The sequence below is a fragment of the Pogona vitticeps genome, chromosome 2 (assembly GCF_051106095.1).
Source record: "Pogona vitticeps strain Pit_001003342236 chromosome 2, PviZW2.1, whole genome shotgun sequence".
NCBI lineage: Eukaryota > Metazoa > Chordata > Lepidosauria > Squamata > Agamidae > Pogona > Pogona vitticeps.
In genome coordinates, this window is record NC_135784.1 from 9,227,367 (window position 1) to 9,245,506 (window position 18,140).

The 18,140-nt window shown below is 44.3% G+C and overlaps 1 protein-coding gene across 1 annotated transcript; it reads right to left on the reverse strand.

The window, feature by feature from the left end:
- Positions 1 to 1,289: 1,289 nt before the first annotated feature.
- On the reverse strand, positions 1,290 to 16,969 carry LOC110071170 (uncharacterized). The gene is made up of 5 exons (XM_072987498.2): positions 16,842 to 16,969; positions 15,297 to 15,418; positions 14,382 to 14,458; positions 3,320 to 3,446; positions 1,290 to 3,135 (listed from the first exon to the last, which is right to left on the reverse strand). Exons 3-5 carry the CDS (start codon positions 14,448 to 14,450, stop codon positions 1,613 to 1,615), a joined length of 1,719 nt encoding a protein of 572 aa, XP_072843599.2. The 5' UTR covers positions 14,451 to 14,458; positions 15,297 to 15,418; positions 16,842 to 16,969; the 3' UTR covers positions 1,290 to 1,612.
- Positions 16,970 to 18,140: the final 1,171 nt, after the last annotated feature.

Here is an 18,140-nt window from a genome sequence, read left to right on the forward strand (position 1 = left end):
AATCCATACTGGAACGGTAGCTGGAGCTAGAATGGTCTGTAGGTCGAGTCTCCATTGACCTACAATGCAATGAAAACCGATTAATCCCGTAACCGGCCGTTTTTGTTCCATTTTTGTGCCATTTTGGGTTTTTTCTGGTCTGTAGGTCGATTCTCAGGCTGCAAGTCGAACCTAAATTTTGCGGCCAAAGAAGTCTGTAACTTGAAAAGTCTGTAAGTCGAGCCGTCTGTAAGCCAAGGGTCCACTATAGACCTTTAGTCTAGATGGGCAAGGTAGAAGTCTAATAAATAAATAAATAAATAAATCTGCACTCTACATAAGACAAATGGGACAATACGCAAATGAATCAATGAGCATAAATTAGACATCAGAAATGGCAACAGAAACCCGTTTCACATCGTTTTAATTTACCAAGGCATTTACCAGGATAAATGGGACAAACTGGTTCGTGCTGATCTCTAACTATTTGTTCTGTGTCACCTTAATGGCTATAGGAAAGGTTTTACCATCAGAAGTCCTTAGTTTCAGCTATGGCAATTCTGAGGTGGGTTAAAGGTCTGAATCTGTTGTAGGAAAACCACAAAGGTGTGGGTCCCAGGAAGCATCTCTAGCCGTGGAGGGGCCTTTGTTTAACTTTCTAACCCTCACATTTGTGCTTAAAAAAATCTGATCATGGCCTTTGCTGGGCAGGCCCAGGAAATGGAGAGTTCTCTCTGCTGTCAGGGAAAGAAGCAGCAGAATTTTGGTTTAAAGAAGGGCAGCTGCATGTTTGTTGCTCCTGTATCCTTGTGGCTAGACAGCCATAGAATTGGCAGGGAGATTGTTTGCTTCATGTGACAAAGGAAGGTGGAGGCACAGAAGATTAGGACCGGAAGGGACCATGGAGGTCACTGAGTCCACATGTCTTCTCCAAGGAAGAAATAATCACCACAAGCATATCTGGCAGGAGGTCATTCTTTAGACACCTCCAATATTGGAACACCCATCACTACCTTTCTAGGTTGTTGTTTAGTTGTTAAGTCGTGTCCGACTCTTCGTGACGCTATGGACCAGAACACGCCAGGCCCTCCAGTCTTCCTCTGCCTCCCGGAGTTGGGTCAAATTCATGTTGGTAGTTTCGATGACACTGTCCAACCATCTCGTCTTCTGTCATCCCCTACTTCTCTCCTCCCCTCCTACCTTTCTAGGTAGCCCAAAATTGTCAAACACTTTCCCTGTTAGAAAGTTCTTTCCGAATCATAGACGATGGGGGTGCCACTGCGGAAATCCCCACCACAAGCAACTATGGCTAGAGGTCAACCAGTCTTTTTTTATTAAAAAAAACTTAAAGCACATGATCAGAAAGGTTTTCCCTTCATCTTGAATATATTTCTACAAAGCAATGATATGGTTTCTCTCCAATGTAGGTTTGTTTGTTTTCACATTTAGCAAGGTTACAACTCCACACTCTCAACCTTTGTATGGTTCCTCTCCCTGGTGGTATTTTTGATGATCAGCCAGGTTGTCACTGCATCTAAATCTCTTCCCACATTCTGAGCACTGATATGGTTTATCTCCAATGTGGGTTTGTTTGTTTTCACATTTATCAAGGTGCCAAGCTTTCTCTGCACTTTCAGCTTTTGTATGGTTCCTCTCCCTGGTGGTTTTTTTGATGATCAGCCAGGTTGTCACTGCGTCTAAATCTCTTCCCACATTCTGAGCACTGATATGGTTTCTCTCCTGTGTGGGTTCTTTGATGGACAGAGAGGCTTCCGCTGTGTACAAAGGCCCTTCCACACTCTGAGCATTTATATGGTTTTTCACCTGTATGCGTTCTTTCGTGAATAGCAAGATTCCCACTCTGCACGAAGCTCTTCCCACATTCTGCACATTTGTATGGTTTTTCTCTTGTGTGGGTTCTCTGGTGGTCAACAAGGCTGCCGCTCTGTACAAAGCTCTTCCCACATTCTGAGCATTTATACGGTTTTTCTCCTGTATGTGTTCTTTGATGAATAACAAGGTTATCACTGCGTACAAATTTCTTACCACATTCGGAGCATGTGTATGGTTTCTCTCCCGTGTGAGTCCTTTGGTGGACAGCAAGACTACTACTCTGTGTGAAGCTCTTTCCACACTCTGAGCATATATATGGTTTCTCTCCTGTGTGGGTCCTTTGATGGCCTGCAAAATTATCCCTTGATCTGAAACTCTTTCCACACTCTGAACATGTGTATGGTTTCTCTCCTGTATGCGTTCTTTGATGAATACCAAGACTACCACTTTGTGTGAAACCTTTTCCACATTCCATGCATTTGTAGGGTTTCTCCCCAGTGTGGATCCGCTGATGGTTGACAAGGCTACCACTGTGTATGAAGCTTTTTCCACACTCTCGGCATTTATACGGTTTCTCTCCTGTATGAGTTCTTTGATGGACAGCAAGGCTACCGCTGTGTATGAAGCTCCTGCCACAATCTAAACACTGATACGGTTTTTCACCTGTATGTGTTCTCTGATGGACAGCAAGGCTACCACTCTGGACAAAGGTTTTTCCACATTCTGAGCATTTATACAGTTTCTCTCTGGTGTGAGTTCTTCGATGGACAGCCAGGTTGCCACTCTGTGTGAAGCTCTGTCCACACTCCGTGCATTGGTATGGTCTCTCCCCTGTGTGGGTTCGTTGATGATCCACCAGGCTAGTGTGGTGTTTGAAACTCTTTCCGCACTTGGAACATTTGTACGGTTTCTCTTCTGGGAGAGTTGTTTCATGGCTAAAAAATAGTTTTCTGTTTTTTGAGCACTCATATGATTTATCTCCTGCAGGGGATCCCTGATGTGCACCAAAGCGACCGATTTTTCTAAAGTTCCTTCCACTTTTACGTGGTTCTTCTAAAACATGAGTTCTTTGATGTGCAAAAAATGTTTTATTTGACTTGAAATTCTTGCCACATTGTGAACACTGAATATTTTTTCTCAGTTCAGGCATTCTTATTCCAGTTCCTTCTTCCATGGCATCTTTTCTGGTGCAGGATTCTTCCCTCAGGGGGATTCCACGGGAGCCTTCACCTTGAGGAAAAAGACATTTCTCTCTCCCTGTTTGATTGGCTTTACTTTTTATCTGAGGCTGTTGGTGCTTTGAATGACATTTTCTCCTGTCACCTGCAAGAAAAAAAAGATCTTCAGGAAGGGTCAGCCCATTGGAGGAAAAAAAGACTACAACTCCTAGAGCTCTCCCAGGTGAACATGAATACTAGGGCCACTGTTCCAAACTCTGATGCTGACAAACTATTTTAACATTTCCTGTTTCTGGGATTGTTACCCAAGACACAGGAAATAACCTTACCCAAAGAGGCCAGATGTCGGCTGATCTCTTCCATGACTTCCCTATAGAGACTCTTCTGGCCTGGATCCAGTAGAGCCCACTCCTCTGGTGTGAAGGAAACAGCCACCTCGCCCAAGGTCATCAGGTCCTGAAACAAGAAGAACTGGATTTTAAAAATATAGGCATTAGCGATGAGCATGAAGCACTTCATGCTGGGTCATCTTAATTCTTCAGCATGGCAACACAGGTGCTGTGTCTTCCCTTCCTCATCCCCCCCTTCCAGCTCCTACACTCACCAGTCAGGACACACTGATCATTCCTTCCCTGTTGCATGATCTTCCAGTCCCGGTAGGAGCCTCGACATCCCTTCTCCACCTCCTCCATCAGTTGCCCACTCACAGACAGCACTGCAGGAATCCCTGCCCTGTCTCCTTGTCTGACTGGGCAGCTGCTGGAGGAGGCAGAGAAGGGATGTCTGTATTCCTGCCAGGACTGGAACATCACGCAATAGGGAAGGAATGATCAGCACACCCCAGCTAGTGAGTGTAGGAGCTGGAAGGAGGGGGGCGAGGAAGGGAACACATGGCACTTGTGGTGCCCTGACAAAGAATTAAGATGACCTGGCATGAGCTTTGTGCCCATTTCTAATAGGAATCCAAAACAGGCAGGTGGCTCTGAGTTCACCTATGAAATTTGAAGTTAGCTTGGTGTATGTTCAAGCAAATTTCATGTTAAGAAATAATTAAAAATGAAACCAATGGAGAAATTCTCAACATTCAACAATTTAATACTAAGATATTGTACAATTCCAATTGGAATATGTTTAGAGGCACTTTCTCGGGAAGAACTTTAAAAGGCAAACGGAGATCAAAGAGTCCTTTCCCGATCTCCCTTTTCGCTCCTGTAAAAGTGTCTTACAATGTTTGGAAGCTGTTTTAAATGATTGCAATGGTTAGTCCACCTCCTGAAACCTATGCAAACTGATTTTGGTGTTGTTCTGACACTTCGTTAATTTATGATGATTTTTTGTTTTTTCCATTGGAAACCATTAGACAGACCATCCAATGGTTTCCAATGGAGAAAATTCAAAAAAATCATCATATTTCTCTATAAGATGTTGAATAATACGACATTGGTCCATAATGGATCTACCCTCTCTAAAACCGGCTTGCTCTACAGCAATCCTATTTTCTTCAATCAACCAGGTCTCGAATTTGTCCTGCAGATGCCTAGCATATAGTTTATTGCATATATTTAGGAGACTAATAGGGCGATAGTTTGCCAGCTCATCTCTTAGTCCTTTTTAAAATAAAGGTACTACTATTGCTGTATTCCATTCTACAGGAAAGAGGCCTGTGGAGTCGATGTGTGTGAATAATGCTGCTAAAAAGGTGCCCACCAGTCAATATTTTCTTTGAACAGTTCCGGAGGCAAGCCATCCGACCCTGGTGTTTTGCCTATTTTCAGTCGGGCAATATGGGATGTAATTTCCTCCTGGGAAACTGGAGGCCAGACCGGTAGATCTTTGAATTCACTAGCTGGAACTGGTGTTGGTGGAAGGTCTTTATAAAGTTTATTGAAATAGGCAACCCATTTACCCTGGGAAATTGGAGGATCAATTTGGCAGGGGAGATTTTGTCTCTTGTCCCTAACCAGTCGCCAGAACTTAGACGAGTTTTTCTGTTTTGCAGCTAAAATTATTTCCGCCCATAGGGAATGAGATTCAACTCAGATGATTTTCGTATCTACTATTGTGGGGGAAAATCCCGTAGAAGGAATGGAGTAGGCCTCATAGTCAAGAGTGGGGAAAGCTGTAATGGGATATAATCTCAAAAATGATAGAATGATGTCAATATGAGTCCAAGGCAGACCTTTCAACATCACAGTAATCCAAGTTTATGCACCAACTACTAATGCTGACACAACTCCGGGAGGCAGTAGAAGACAGGAGGGCGTGCCGTACTCTGGTCCATGGGGTCACAAAGAGTCGGACATGACTAAATGACTAAACAACAACAACAACTTTAGAGCTAAAGGAAATAACAGAGAGGTGCATGCAATCTACCATGGGCAAGAGAAAGTCAAAAGGGAGAAACTGTTCTCCAGCTTCATCATTAGATTACAGCTGACTGTAAGGAAGCTCAATGATTAAGGTGGAGGATGGGGAAAAACTCATCTCACCCCAGGAGAGGGAGAGAATGGGAAAGTGGGGCAGTCCCATAGCTAAGGCAGCTCTGCCAGATTTTTCCATCTGTGCTCCTTGCCTTCCAGCAGCAGCTTTTCCATTCGATTGTGACAACATGAATGACAAGAAGAAGGGCTACTTCACAACCTTTTCCTGAAATACCGGCTCCCTCCTCTTGACAGATTTTGGAAGTTCAGTAATAGGGACAATGTAACTTGAATAAATGGGCTTACTTTGGTTTTCCCTTCTCTGCTTTGCCAATCCATTTATGGAATTAGAAGACAAGAGGGCAGAGTCTCCCTGATCATTGATCCTTGTAAGCTTGTCAGTATGTGAAACTATGAGTGTACAGAGTGTTGCTAGAACTGAGGGAGTGTAGAAAAAGGAGCCCTGAAAATGAAAGTGGTCTTAGAATTGAGGTTTGAACAATAGCTCACTGTGGTCATAGTAAAACAATTAGCCAGCTAGCCAGCCAAGCAAGGTTCCTATGCCATAACAATCCAGAAAGCCAAACAGAGTCATAGAGTTGGAAGAGACCACTGAGGTCATCCAGTCCAACCCTCCGCCATGTGGAAACATCCATCAAAGTATTCCCAACAGATGGCTATCCAGCTTCTGCTTACAAACCTCTCAAGAAGGAGACTCCACCACCCTTCGAGGCAGCCTATTCCACTGCCGGACAGCTCTCACCGTCAAGAAGTTCTTCCTAATGTTCAGATGGAATCTCTTTTCCTGTAGTTTGAAACAGTTACTCCATGTCCTAGTCTCCAATGCCATGGAAAACAAACCTGTCCCCTCTTCAACATGACATTGTTTCAAATATTTAAACATGGCTATAATGTCCCCTCTAAACCTTCTTTTTGTAAGGCTAAACATTCTCAACTCCCTTGTAGCTCCTTGTAGGACGGCCTCCAGAACTTTAACCATTTTAGTCGCCCTCCTCTGGGCACGTTCCAGGTTGTCAACATCCTTTTTGAACTGAGGTGCCCAGAACTGGACAGAAGACTCCAGGTGAGGTCTGACCAAAGCAGAATAGAGTCATACTATCACTTCCCTTGATCTCGACGCTGTACTCCTATTGATGCTGTCATGAGACTGAAGGAGAGTGGAATTTGTAGTCAGAGATTAAAGGAGAGTGAGACTTGTAGTCAATGAGAAGGGAAATAAAATGGAGTATGTTAGGTTTTAAAAGTGAAAGGAGTAGAAGACATGGGAATATGTGAAAGGCAGAGAGGTTGTTTTTCTTAATTTACAGCCAGGCTGGCACAGCGTGAAACCTGATAAGGATGCAAGGACATAGAGGCCCAGAACACAAAGACCCAACAAATTCTTTTCTAGTGTCTGTCCCATTTGTCTAAAGTTCTTCCCTTAGTTAAAACTGTTTTTATTACATTGTCGTATTACTGTTGTAAGCCGCCTAGAGTGGTCTTAATCGACTAGATAGGTGGGATATAAATGAATGAATGAATGAATGAATGAATGAATTAATGAATTAATGAATTAATGAATGAATAAAAATAGTTGCAATGGAGATCACACTTGCATCTCCATGAGAATTGTGAATGGGTTGGACAATTACACCTCTTTGAGTTGAATTGGTTTACAGTCAAGAAGGTGGTCCGAGGAATGCAGAAAATGGACGATGGGTTATGTGGAAGAGAGACCATGATGATGGAGGAAGAGACCATGGTGTGAGAGAGAACCTTTGCCTAAGAGAAGTTCTTGATGGTTTTGTGCTATATAGCTTGAAGGAGAAAGAATGTAGGTAAGAGAAGGAGGAGGTGAGGCTAACCCAGCTTAGCCCAGTTTTAGTGTTTATTATTTTAATGGGAATTAGTTGTATTTAACTACAGTAATCCTTTGAACATCCTCTTTATGCTAATACTTCAGCAAAAACAAGTATCTATGATGTGAGGGTCCGTTATTCTTCAGCTCCCCTGAACCAAATAAAACAGGAGACGCTTTTGAACCAAACAATTTGTCTTCATTTATTAACTGGGGTAAGGGAATAGAAATGTCTATCAGCTTGGGAACGAACTTCTCCTGTGGGAGCAATGGCTCGTACAGGGGCACCCAAACTTCATCAAACGGGTTGCTTGACCTCATTGCCCATGGGCCAGCCTGAACCCGGGAGGGTTCTTCAGGTTCGAAGTCATCCGGGTCCATTGTTAATAATGGGGTTGTCTCTTCATGCCCTGTATATCCCCAGGGTACATGGTTCTCTGCCCCGGGGAAATCCCAGGGTCCTGGTAATAACCTAGTTTCTTCAGCTCCTCTAGATGCCATATTCTCTTTTCCTCCCTCTCTCTCTCTACCCTCTTCTCCTCAACTAACTTGCGCTGCCACTCTCTAGTCTCCCTTTCTCCCCAGTATGAGGGTCATACTGTCATATCTCTCCTTCTCCTCTCCTCTGCCTCTCGCTTAGTGAAACACACCTGGTCCCACTTGCCAGTCCAAGGGTCTTGGATGGACACCCATTCCCATCCGCCCTCCTCAACGTCCCTCTGGCGACTGACTTCCCCCACAGCTCCCTCTGGATCTTTCCATTCTCTTCCCGCCCAAACCAGTGGAGTCTGGGTAGATATCGTTAACCCCTTCAGTCCCCGTTCTAAATCCAAAATGTCCACAGCCTGATGTAGCATCCGGGGTGGGAAAGGCATGGGAGCTGTCTGGGTGCCTACAGAGTCTCTAGGGCGAGACAGCACTCCCAACATCACCTCACGACCCGGGTGATGAAACTATATATGAAACTATATTTTCTTTTTAAAATAATTATAAAAATCATCACTAAGGATTGGTCTCCAGAGAAGTCCTAATTGGGCTGTTGTGAGTTCTTAGGAATCACAAAATCCATGTTGCTATACTTACACAGTACTGAGTAAAAGTAAAGTGTTCTTGTAAGGTTAGGCTTTTCCAGGAGCAAATGCTACACACTGCTGGAGGTTGAGGACTTGCCCCAGCGTAAAGGTGATAGATTTGTGGCTTGTGATCTCCCTGGCCGAAGGACCCATGCTCCTTAGAGAGATTTGGTCCTGACAGATGCAGCCAAGAATTGCATTGGCTTTCTTCGCTGACTCATGTTCAGCTTGTGGTCTACCAAGACTCCTGGATCCCTTTCACAGGTACTGTTGTCTAGCCAGGTGTCTTCCATCCTATATCAGTGCAGTTCATTTTTTTTCTGCCTAGCTGTAGGACCTTACATTTCTCCCTGTTGAAATTCATTTTGTTAGTTATGGCCCAGGACTCTAATCTGTCAGGGTCATTTTGAATTTTAATCCTGTCCTCTGGGGAATTAGCAACCCCTACCAATTTAGTATCAGCTGCAAATGTAATCAACATATTGTACTCTCTATTCCTTCATCCAAGTCATTGATAAAGATGTTGAATAACACGGAACCCAAAACAGAACCCTGGGGCACCCCACTAGTCACCTCTTTCCAGGATGAAAGGGAGCCATTAGTGATCACCCTTTGGGTTTGGTCCGTCAACCAATTACAAATCTACCTAACAGTAGCACTATCCCACATTCTACTAGCTTCTTTGCAAGAATACTGTGAGGAACATTGTCGAAGGCCTTACTGAAATCAAGATATGCTACATCCACAGTGTTCCCTTCATAAAGCTTGTTTATGTTGCAATGTGTGAATATGGAGGTGAAGTTTGCAGGTCATATAGCTTCCACTCTTCCTAGTTCCAATACCTTGTGTTACAGTATCTTGCTATGCTAGAGCCTTAGTCCTCCAAGCTCTGCAAAATGTTAGTCAAAATGATGATGCTATTGTCATAATAGCAGCGTGCCAGGTTTTGAATTTCACCCTTGGAGTTACGAAGACTGAACAATAGAATTTTCTATTGAAACTTTTTCTTGCCCCTCTAGGTCCCTGAATCTCCAGGCACCTGGAAAAATTGTTTATAGTAGAATTCTAGCTTGTAGAATTAGACCAGCTGCTGTTAGCTGGAATGACTGTAACAATGAAAAGACCTATGTATATCTTGATCAGTGTCTGTGAAGCAACCAACATGAAATTGACACAACTACGGGAAGCAGTGGAAGATAGGAGGGCCTGGTGTGCTCTGGTCCATGGGGTCACAAAGAGTCGGACACGACTAAACTACTAGACAATGACGATATCTTGATACCCAGATGGCTTTTGATATGATTGGAAATGATTGCCTGGTTTTAATTCTGGAATCAAAATTCGTCTTATTAGTAGTAGTAATAGTTTAAAAAACCTACTACTATTACTACCACTAATAAGATGATATTAGTATTGTAATAGTAGTAGTAGTGGGACATGGTGGCACTACGGGTTAAACCACAGAAGCCTCTGTGCTGCAAGGTCAGAAGACCAGCCATCATAAGATCGAATCCACATGATAGAGTGAGCTCCCGTCACTCATCCCAGCTCCTGCCAACCTAGCCGTTTGAAAGCATGCAAATGAGAATAGATAAATAGGTACCACCACAGTGGGAAGGTCACGGTGTTCTGTGTCTAGTTGCGCTGGCCACATGACCACAGAAAGTGTCTTCGGAAAAATGCTGGCTCCGTGGCTTGAGCACCACCTCCTAGAGTCAGACATGACTGGACTGTTGAGGGGGATCTTTACCTTTACCTATGGATGTAAAGGCTATCTGCACCAGCATTCTACGAAGAAAAAGTGACAGGCCATGAGGAACAGGCCACAACCCGCTTAGTCACTGTGTGACTCTGCATTGCACACTCTTGTGGAATAAAAGTGAGACAGACTCCAGAGAGTGAGTGACCAGAGTGCATAGACAGGAGGAGCTCACAAGAGGCTGGAGTAGAGCATGGTGGGAGAGGCTAAAAGTGAGGAAAAATGTTTCTGTATGTAATCATATACAGTCGTGCCCCACTTAATGATTACTCCACTGTGACGTGTGCCATGACGTCACCTGCCTGTCTTGGCTAAGGCTGGAGTTTCCTAGCCTATGGCAGGGCAGGAGGTGGGTCTTAAAGGGGTGGAGTTTTTGTATATAAGGGGGGAGGGCAAAGAGGGGAGAGTGAGTTGGGGAGTTAGAGAGAGAGATAGAGGGCTGAGAGAGGGCTTGAAAGAAGATCTGTAGACAGGGTTAGATATAGGTTAGGTAATTGAGTAATTGAGTGTTAAGTAACAAAGAACTGTGCAGGGTTAAGGTCTGAGAAATATAGTGTGACCAGTGATTCTTTTACTCAGTGATTTCCATTTTATTTTTGTATTCAATAAATCATCATTTTTATTTTGAAATCCATACTAAGTCTGAAGTGTCAGGTTTATGTGTGGTTGGTGGCAGCGAAGTTGTGTATGTGTGTGTGAAGGATCGTGACCTGTCATCTCTTGTGGTGACGTAGGAGGAGGTGGCAGTCGCGACATCCACATTATGACAAATCCGCTTCACGACAATGTTTTTGCAATTGCAATTGCGATCGCAAAACAATATTTTAAAAGGGTTTTTTCCCCTGCTTCAGGAACCGATTCTTCGCATTACGATCAAAACAGCTGATCGTCGGGTTTTCAAAATGGCTGCCGGATGCTCAAAATGGCTCCCCGCTGTGCTTAGGGATGGATTTCTTGCTATATAGGCACCGAAAATGTCCGCCATATGGAGGATCTTCACTGGATGGTGAGTTTTTAGCCCACTGGAACGCATTAACCGGGTTTTAATGCATTTCAATGGGGTTTTTATTTTCTCTTTACGACTTTTCGCTCTACAGTGATTTCGCTGGAATGAATTAACGTTGTTAAGCGAGGCACCACTGTATTAGTAGGCTTATTCAGAATCCTTCAAGGATTATGGAGGGAAGAAGTAGTTCTGTGGTCATGAGCTGCAAGGTGTGTGTGATGTTTGTCTTTGTGCCTGAGAACAAAATGGTGTACACAGGCAGCAAACTGGTTACAATGTTGTTAGAAAAAAGGTGAGACAACTGGAGCAGCGAGTGGCCAGGCTTCAGGCTTTAAGAGAACTTGCAGAGAACACTGAAAGGCTTATATACAATTTGTCAGTGACAGGCTTATATACAATCTCTGAGAAGACAACAACGACAGAACTTTCAAGCAGTAGTAGCTGCCAGGGGAGGCACTAGAAGTGGAAGAACAGCAAGACAAAGAGGAGGAGGAAAACAGTGAGGAGAACACAACTGTAGCCTCCAGGGAGTGTTTCAGTGAGGAGCCAAAGAAAGAAAAGACCATCTCCAACAGTGAAACAGCAAAAAAGGTTTGTCTCCTCCAGCCCCACAATTCAAAAGCATCCATTCTTCAGCAGTCAGCCTTCTTTATGGTCCAGCTCTCACTTCCATACATCACTACCGGAAGAATCACAGCTTTGATTATGCAGACCTTTATCGGCAAGGTGATGTCTCTGATTTTTAAGATGCTGTCTAGGTTTGTCATGTCATTTCTGTCTCCCTGGAGGACAGATTATCTTGTGTATAGCCTGTTCAGTTTACAAAGCAATAAATGTTTAAAACACATGTTCCTGCACAGAAATACAGGAGGATGAACTTAATTGTCCCATCAAGAGCATCTGGATTAATGTAACTGGGGCAAAAAAAAAAGGGAAAATTGTAGTGTCTACTATCGACTGGCCAATCCAGGAGAGGATGCGGGTGAAATGTTTGAAAAGCAAGTCGCAAGAATGTCAAAGAGACTTCATGCAGTCGTAATGGGAGACTTAAATTATCGAGACTTCTGATGGGAGATAAATTCTGCCAAATATGGACTTTCCAAGAAATTCCAGTCTTGTGTAGCTGATCGTTTTTTCCAACAAAAAATGGACGAAGAAACCAGACTTGATCCTACCCAATATGGATGATTTGGTGGAAGGAAGTGGCAGCCAGAGGAACTCTGGGGAATGCGATCGTGTTCTACTTGAGTTTGTGATTTCAAAGAAAATAAAAACAGAGTATAGTCACATATATATATGATGGACTTTAGGAAAGCCAGTTTTAATAAACTCAGAACAATCTTCTAGGCAAGGTTCCATAGCAGGAAATCCTAAGAGTAAAAGGGGTCCAAGATGGATGATAGTTTCTTCCAAAGAATTCCAAAAATAGAAAAGGAGGGAAGAGAACTAAAAGACCGGTGTGGCTTTACAGAAAGCTCGATCTTCTCCCAAAACACAGTCTATGACTTTCCAGGCAAATGTTAAGTACAAAGGGAGGGGAAAGGAGGTGCCTGATAACACTGGTTCGTGCGTTGGTAATCTCGAGGATAGACTATTGCAGTGCTCTGTACGTGGGGTTGCCCTTGAAGGCAGTTCAGAAGCTGCAGGAAATCTGAATTTGACGCTGTTATACCTGTCCTGTCCTGCTCACATGTATGCTTCTGGGCCAGATTCAAGGTGCTGACGTTAACGTATACGGCCCCATACTGTTTAGAACCTCATTACATGGCTCTTCATCCAGGCCTTTGAAAACTTTAACCCCCTTTTAATCTTAATTTTGAGGCAATTGGGTGATGGCTCCATGGTTTGCGCTCTTGAATTTGGCAATGCTAGTTAGACTGGGTGGTTTTAGGATGGCTTTTTTTGCTTTTGTATATTTATTATTTCAATTTTGTGTGAATATACGGTGTATGATTTTTGTTTTATTTTTTGCAGGGAGAAGCTGCCCAGTGGCTTTTCCTTTAGATGGCCACGAAATAAGTTTATGAATGAATGAATGAACGAACATTTTTTTTGCATGACATTACATTGGGTAGAATAGCAGATACCCTGGAACAGAGGTCCTTAACCTTGGGCCTCCAGATGTTCTTGGACTTCGACTCCCAGAAATCCTGGCCAGTAGAGGTGATGGTGAAGGCTTCTGGGAGTTTTAGTTCAAGCGAGAAGGATCTTGCAAAGGTTGTAGATCACAAGGTGAATAATGACATCTGCAAGCAGGATCTGAAGGCCTTAGGAATGTACCTCAACAGATGGGAAACCTTGACGTCTGAGCGTTCAGCCTGGAGGCAGGCGGTGCATCACGGCCTCTCCCAATTTGAAGAGACACTTGTACAGCAGGCTGAGGCAAAGAGGCAGTCCCGAAACAAGCAAAACCAGGGAGCTGGACAGGGGACAGATTGTATTTGTCTTCAATGTGGAAGAGATTGTCACTCTCGAACTGGCCTTTTCAGCCACACAAGACACTGTTCCAAGACCTCCATACAGAGCGCGTTACCATAGTCTCTCGAGACTGAAGGATGCCTACAGTGCAACATGGGTGCAAAAAGGCCAATGATATTTTAGGATGCATTTGCAAAAATATCATCTCCAAATCCTGTGCGGCAATTGTCCGCCTGTATTCAGGATTGGTTAGGACTCCTCTAGAGTACAGTACTGTGTCTCTGGTCACTGCAGTTCAAGAAAATTGCTACAAGAAGCCAGGTTTTGGCTGAATATCAGGAAAATATTTTGTCGAAGTTTGATCCGTATTCCTGCATTGAGCAGGGGGCATTGGACTCAATGGCCTTTTAGGCCCCTTCCAAATGCATCATTCCATGCTAAGATACATACATAGGTTAGGCTGCCTGTCAGAGGGATTAAACAGTGACTAAGGATTCTCCAGAGCAGTCTCTCTAGGACCAAAAGCAACAAGCATTTGGTTCTGAGCAGAACAAAGAGGTGGTGCCAGAAGTCCTGCTGGGATGTCCTGCTTCTGGAATGATCTGGTCAGCCACTGTGGGAAAGAGAACACTGACCCGATGACCTTCGGGCTGATTCAGGGGGTCACATTTATATATATATATATATATATATATATATATATATATATATATATATATATATATATATATATATATATATATATATATATATATATATATATATATATATATATATATATATATATATATATAGCACCCCCCGCTGCATCCAGACAACCCTTCCCCATCCTTTTTCCCAAGTGTCCTCATTCCTACCTTATCTGGCTGAACGGCGCCCATCTTCTCTCTTGTGAGAGAATCCCTGGAAGGAGGCTGAAGGTACATCTCGCTACCTGCGAGGGAGACACAGAAGATGGGTCAATACTGGACACTTTCAGGGGATTTGGGGAAGGGGGCCTTGACAACCACTCCCGGGATCCATCAAGGAAAAGGCAGCCTTTGGCCCACCTCCTCTGCATCCCAACTGTAGGATCCACACAGGATACGGAGAAACAGGGCAGGTGTTTTCTCTGCTGGGTAAACCAACTGACATCAACGCTGGGCTCCTTTCAGTGCCAGGCCAAGCCCCATCTGGGGATCACTGTCTTGACTATATTTTATATCATCACTATTGTAATATAATAAGGTAACAATACCACATTAATACACCATTTACATGGTGGCACTGTGGGTTAAACCGCAGAAGCCTCTGTGCTGCGAGGTCAGAAGACCAGCTGTCGTAAGATCAAATCCACGCGGCGGAGTGAGCTCCCGTCACTTTGTCCCAGCTCCTCACCAACCTAGCAGTTTGAAAGCATGTCAAAATGCAAATAGATAAATAGGTACCACCTCGATGGGAAGGTAACAGCGTTCTGTGTCTAGTCACGCTGGCCACATGATGACGGAAACTGTCTGCAGACAAACACTGGCTCCGCGGCTTGGAGATGGGGATGAGCACCGCGCCCTAGAGTCGGAAAGGACTGGACTAAATGTCAAGGGGAACCTTTACCTACAAAATTTAGACAACCCTCTCACAACGGTATACATCCATTTACTGGTTCTTTATTCCTGGAGGTCTATCCTGATGAATGCAGAATAAAAGAGATCCAATGGGAATGTTAATTTTTTTTTTAAAAAATCAGAGTGGGAGTTCAAGCCGGAGGTGCAACGGAGAACCTGTTGAGCCCTTACCTTCCGAGGAGGTGGCGTCTCCTTCACTGCCCAGCCTAATCCACCACAAATCTGCCTCCTTCCTGGTGTCTGGAGGGGCCTTGTAGCCTTCGGGGGGATTTAGTGGCTCTTTTGACAGATACCTGAGAGAGAAATAAAGATCAGTGAAAGCGAAAAGCCTGACAGGGTTGGGGGGGGGGGGACACAGACAGACCAAAGGCACAGCATGGCAAAGAGAAGATTGTTTTCAAAGCTGCTTTGAATTCTTTCCTAAGGAAATCACTCTTCCAAAACTTCTGTTTCATTGGAGTGGAGAGAAATAAAGCTGTACAAGGGGGGGTGGGCTTCTGTGGAGTGGAGGGGTGATAACCCTGACCACATCCTGGCCTGGCTCCAAGCCTGCTATGCTCTCCATTCCTTTCCCTTCTCGATCCACTGATGGTTGCTTTATTGATTTTATGTGGTGTTTATCTTTTATAATATTTTGACCAAACTCCGGGAGGCAGTGGAAGACAGGAGGGCTTGGCATGCTCTGGTCCATGGGGTCACAAAGAGTTGGACACGACTAAACGACAACATGATTTGTTTTATTTCATATTTTTTTCACTCAGCGTGTAAACTGCCCATAGTAGAGTTTATTAGTAATCAATGCATTATACTAGATAGATAGATAGATAGATAGATAGATAGATAGATAGATAGATAGATAGATAGAGAGATAGAGAGATAGAGAGATAGATAGAGAGAGAGAGAGAGAGAGAGAGAGAGAGACAGAGACAGAGACAGAGAGACAGACAGACAGACAGACAGACAGACAGACAGATATCCTTATCTACAATCCAGTGGTTTTGGTTTATTTGGGCTTCCTGAGAAGCCAGCTTTTTAAATATCAAACGTGAACCATCCGGACCCCCAATGTTTCTTTAATCCTTTCTTGGCTAGTCTTTGGTGGAGTACTTATTTATTTATCATTTCAGTTTAAAAGACCGCTCTCATTAGTGTCACAGCACTACTCACAATAAAATGCACAAAGTAGTAAGTGTAATTAAAAACCATGTAACAATCAACCACATAAAAACAGAGGGCACCAGAGCATTAATAAACCTATATAAAACAAACAAACAAACAAATAAACCAGAAATACAAGTAGCAATAGCAATAGTCCCTTCTCTTCTTGGCACCAGCTTTAAATTTTAAAACTGGGGGTTAGGGTGTCTTTATCCAAGGCATTCCCCTCCTGACTTCGACACTATTCCAGAACTTGACGCCGGGCAGGGCCAGCCGGGGGAATCCCACACGTCAGGCTTTTCTACCTCCATGAAAGGGGCGGTCAAGGGAGTAAAGCCAAGAAGCTGGCAAAAATTGGGGAGTGGGGAGGAAAAAAAATATTCCAAATTGTTCAGGCCTGAAAGAAGCCCCTTTGGTTGCTATTTGGGGAGAGGGTCTTCCTTCTCCCCCCCCACTCTCCCCTTTGTCCCCTCCAACACCCACCCACAGAGAGGGCTCCCCCCTTTTCAGACACCCCCCCCGTCACCCCTCCAAAATCCCCCCCCCCTTGGCGCTCACCCGCGCTCGCCTTGTCCTAGTAGCGGAGGAGCGGCAGAAGCGTGGGAAAATCCCCGGCCGAATTCCCACGGGTGAAGGGAGGGGCCGGAAGTGAGGAGAGGAGGAGGAACAGCGCCCTCTGGCCGCCCTTCCCCTCACAGCCAGAGGTCTCTCTAGGAAGCGAAACTTGTTCACTTTAACTCCGGAGAGGCCGGCGAGAGGGAACCGCAGAAGGAACCTCATAGCCATTCTCCTATGTGAATCTCTGGGCTTCTATTAATTAAGGATAATAATGATAATAAATGCATACATACATGCATGCATACATATCCCGTTTCCCAGAAGATAAGACCTAACCTGAAAATAAGCAGCAACCAGAAGATGACATGGGGGAGGGGGAAATCCCCTGAAAATAAGCCCTAATGTGGTTTATGGAGGAAAAATTAATATAAGACCCTGTCTTATTTTCGGCGGACCACGGTACATACATAACTTTCATATAATACCAATCAATGTTTTTATAATGTTGATTCATTGTGCCTGGTGTTTTTGAACAACAACAACAACAATTTGCAGATTTTAAAAGATAACACCATCAGAGTTGGACACGACTAAACAACAAATGTGGAGGCATGGGGGGACAGAGATATGTGATTTGATGTGGAGCTGGCAGGAAGCACACACACAAATCAAATGAAATCAGAAGGATCTGTGCTTGATTTCATGGATCCACTTTTTACCCAGACCTGTGTGTCAGTGTGCTGGTGGTGGATGCAACTTATGGGGCGGGGGGAGAAGAGAGGGGCAATGCGAAACTGGAAGGAATGAATAAGTTCATTCCTGGAGGACATGGGGTTTTTTTGGGACAGCTGATGGGGAGGCCCAGAAGGCAATTCAGTCCACTGGCCTGTTTTGGAGGATGGGTGGGCAAGAAAGGGAGGAAAAAACTTGTCTTTTCAAGAAAAGATCCTTCAGTAAAGAAGAAAGAAAGGAGGGAGGGAGGGTGGCCTTTGAGCTCCACCCTCCCCTTCCCCTCAAAACCAAAGAGCACCCCGCCCCGCTTGCTTCCACTTGAGGGCACACGGAACTCAAGAGTTGAGGCGAGGCTCTGGCGGGAAGGGAAAAGAGAGCGCACCTCGCGGAGTTGGCGGAGGGGGAGATTCTCTAGAAACCCAGCCACCTCCCTTCCCTTCTTCCTGGTGGTGGAACTCTAGGGACGGGAACTCTATGGATCAAGAAAGTATATTTTTCAAAGGACGCTTTGGCTCAATCCTAGAGCGTCCCTGCCGGAAATACAGAAGAGGTGGAGGGACATATGTA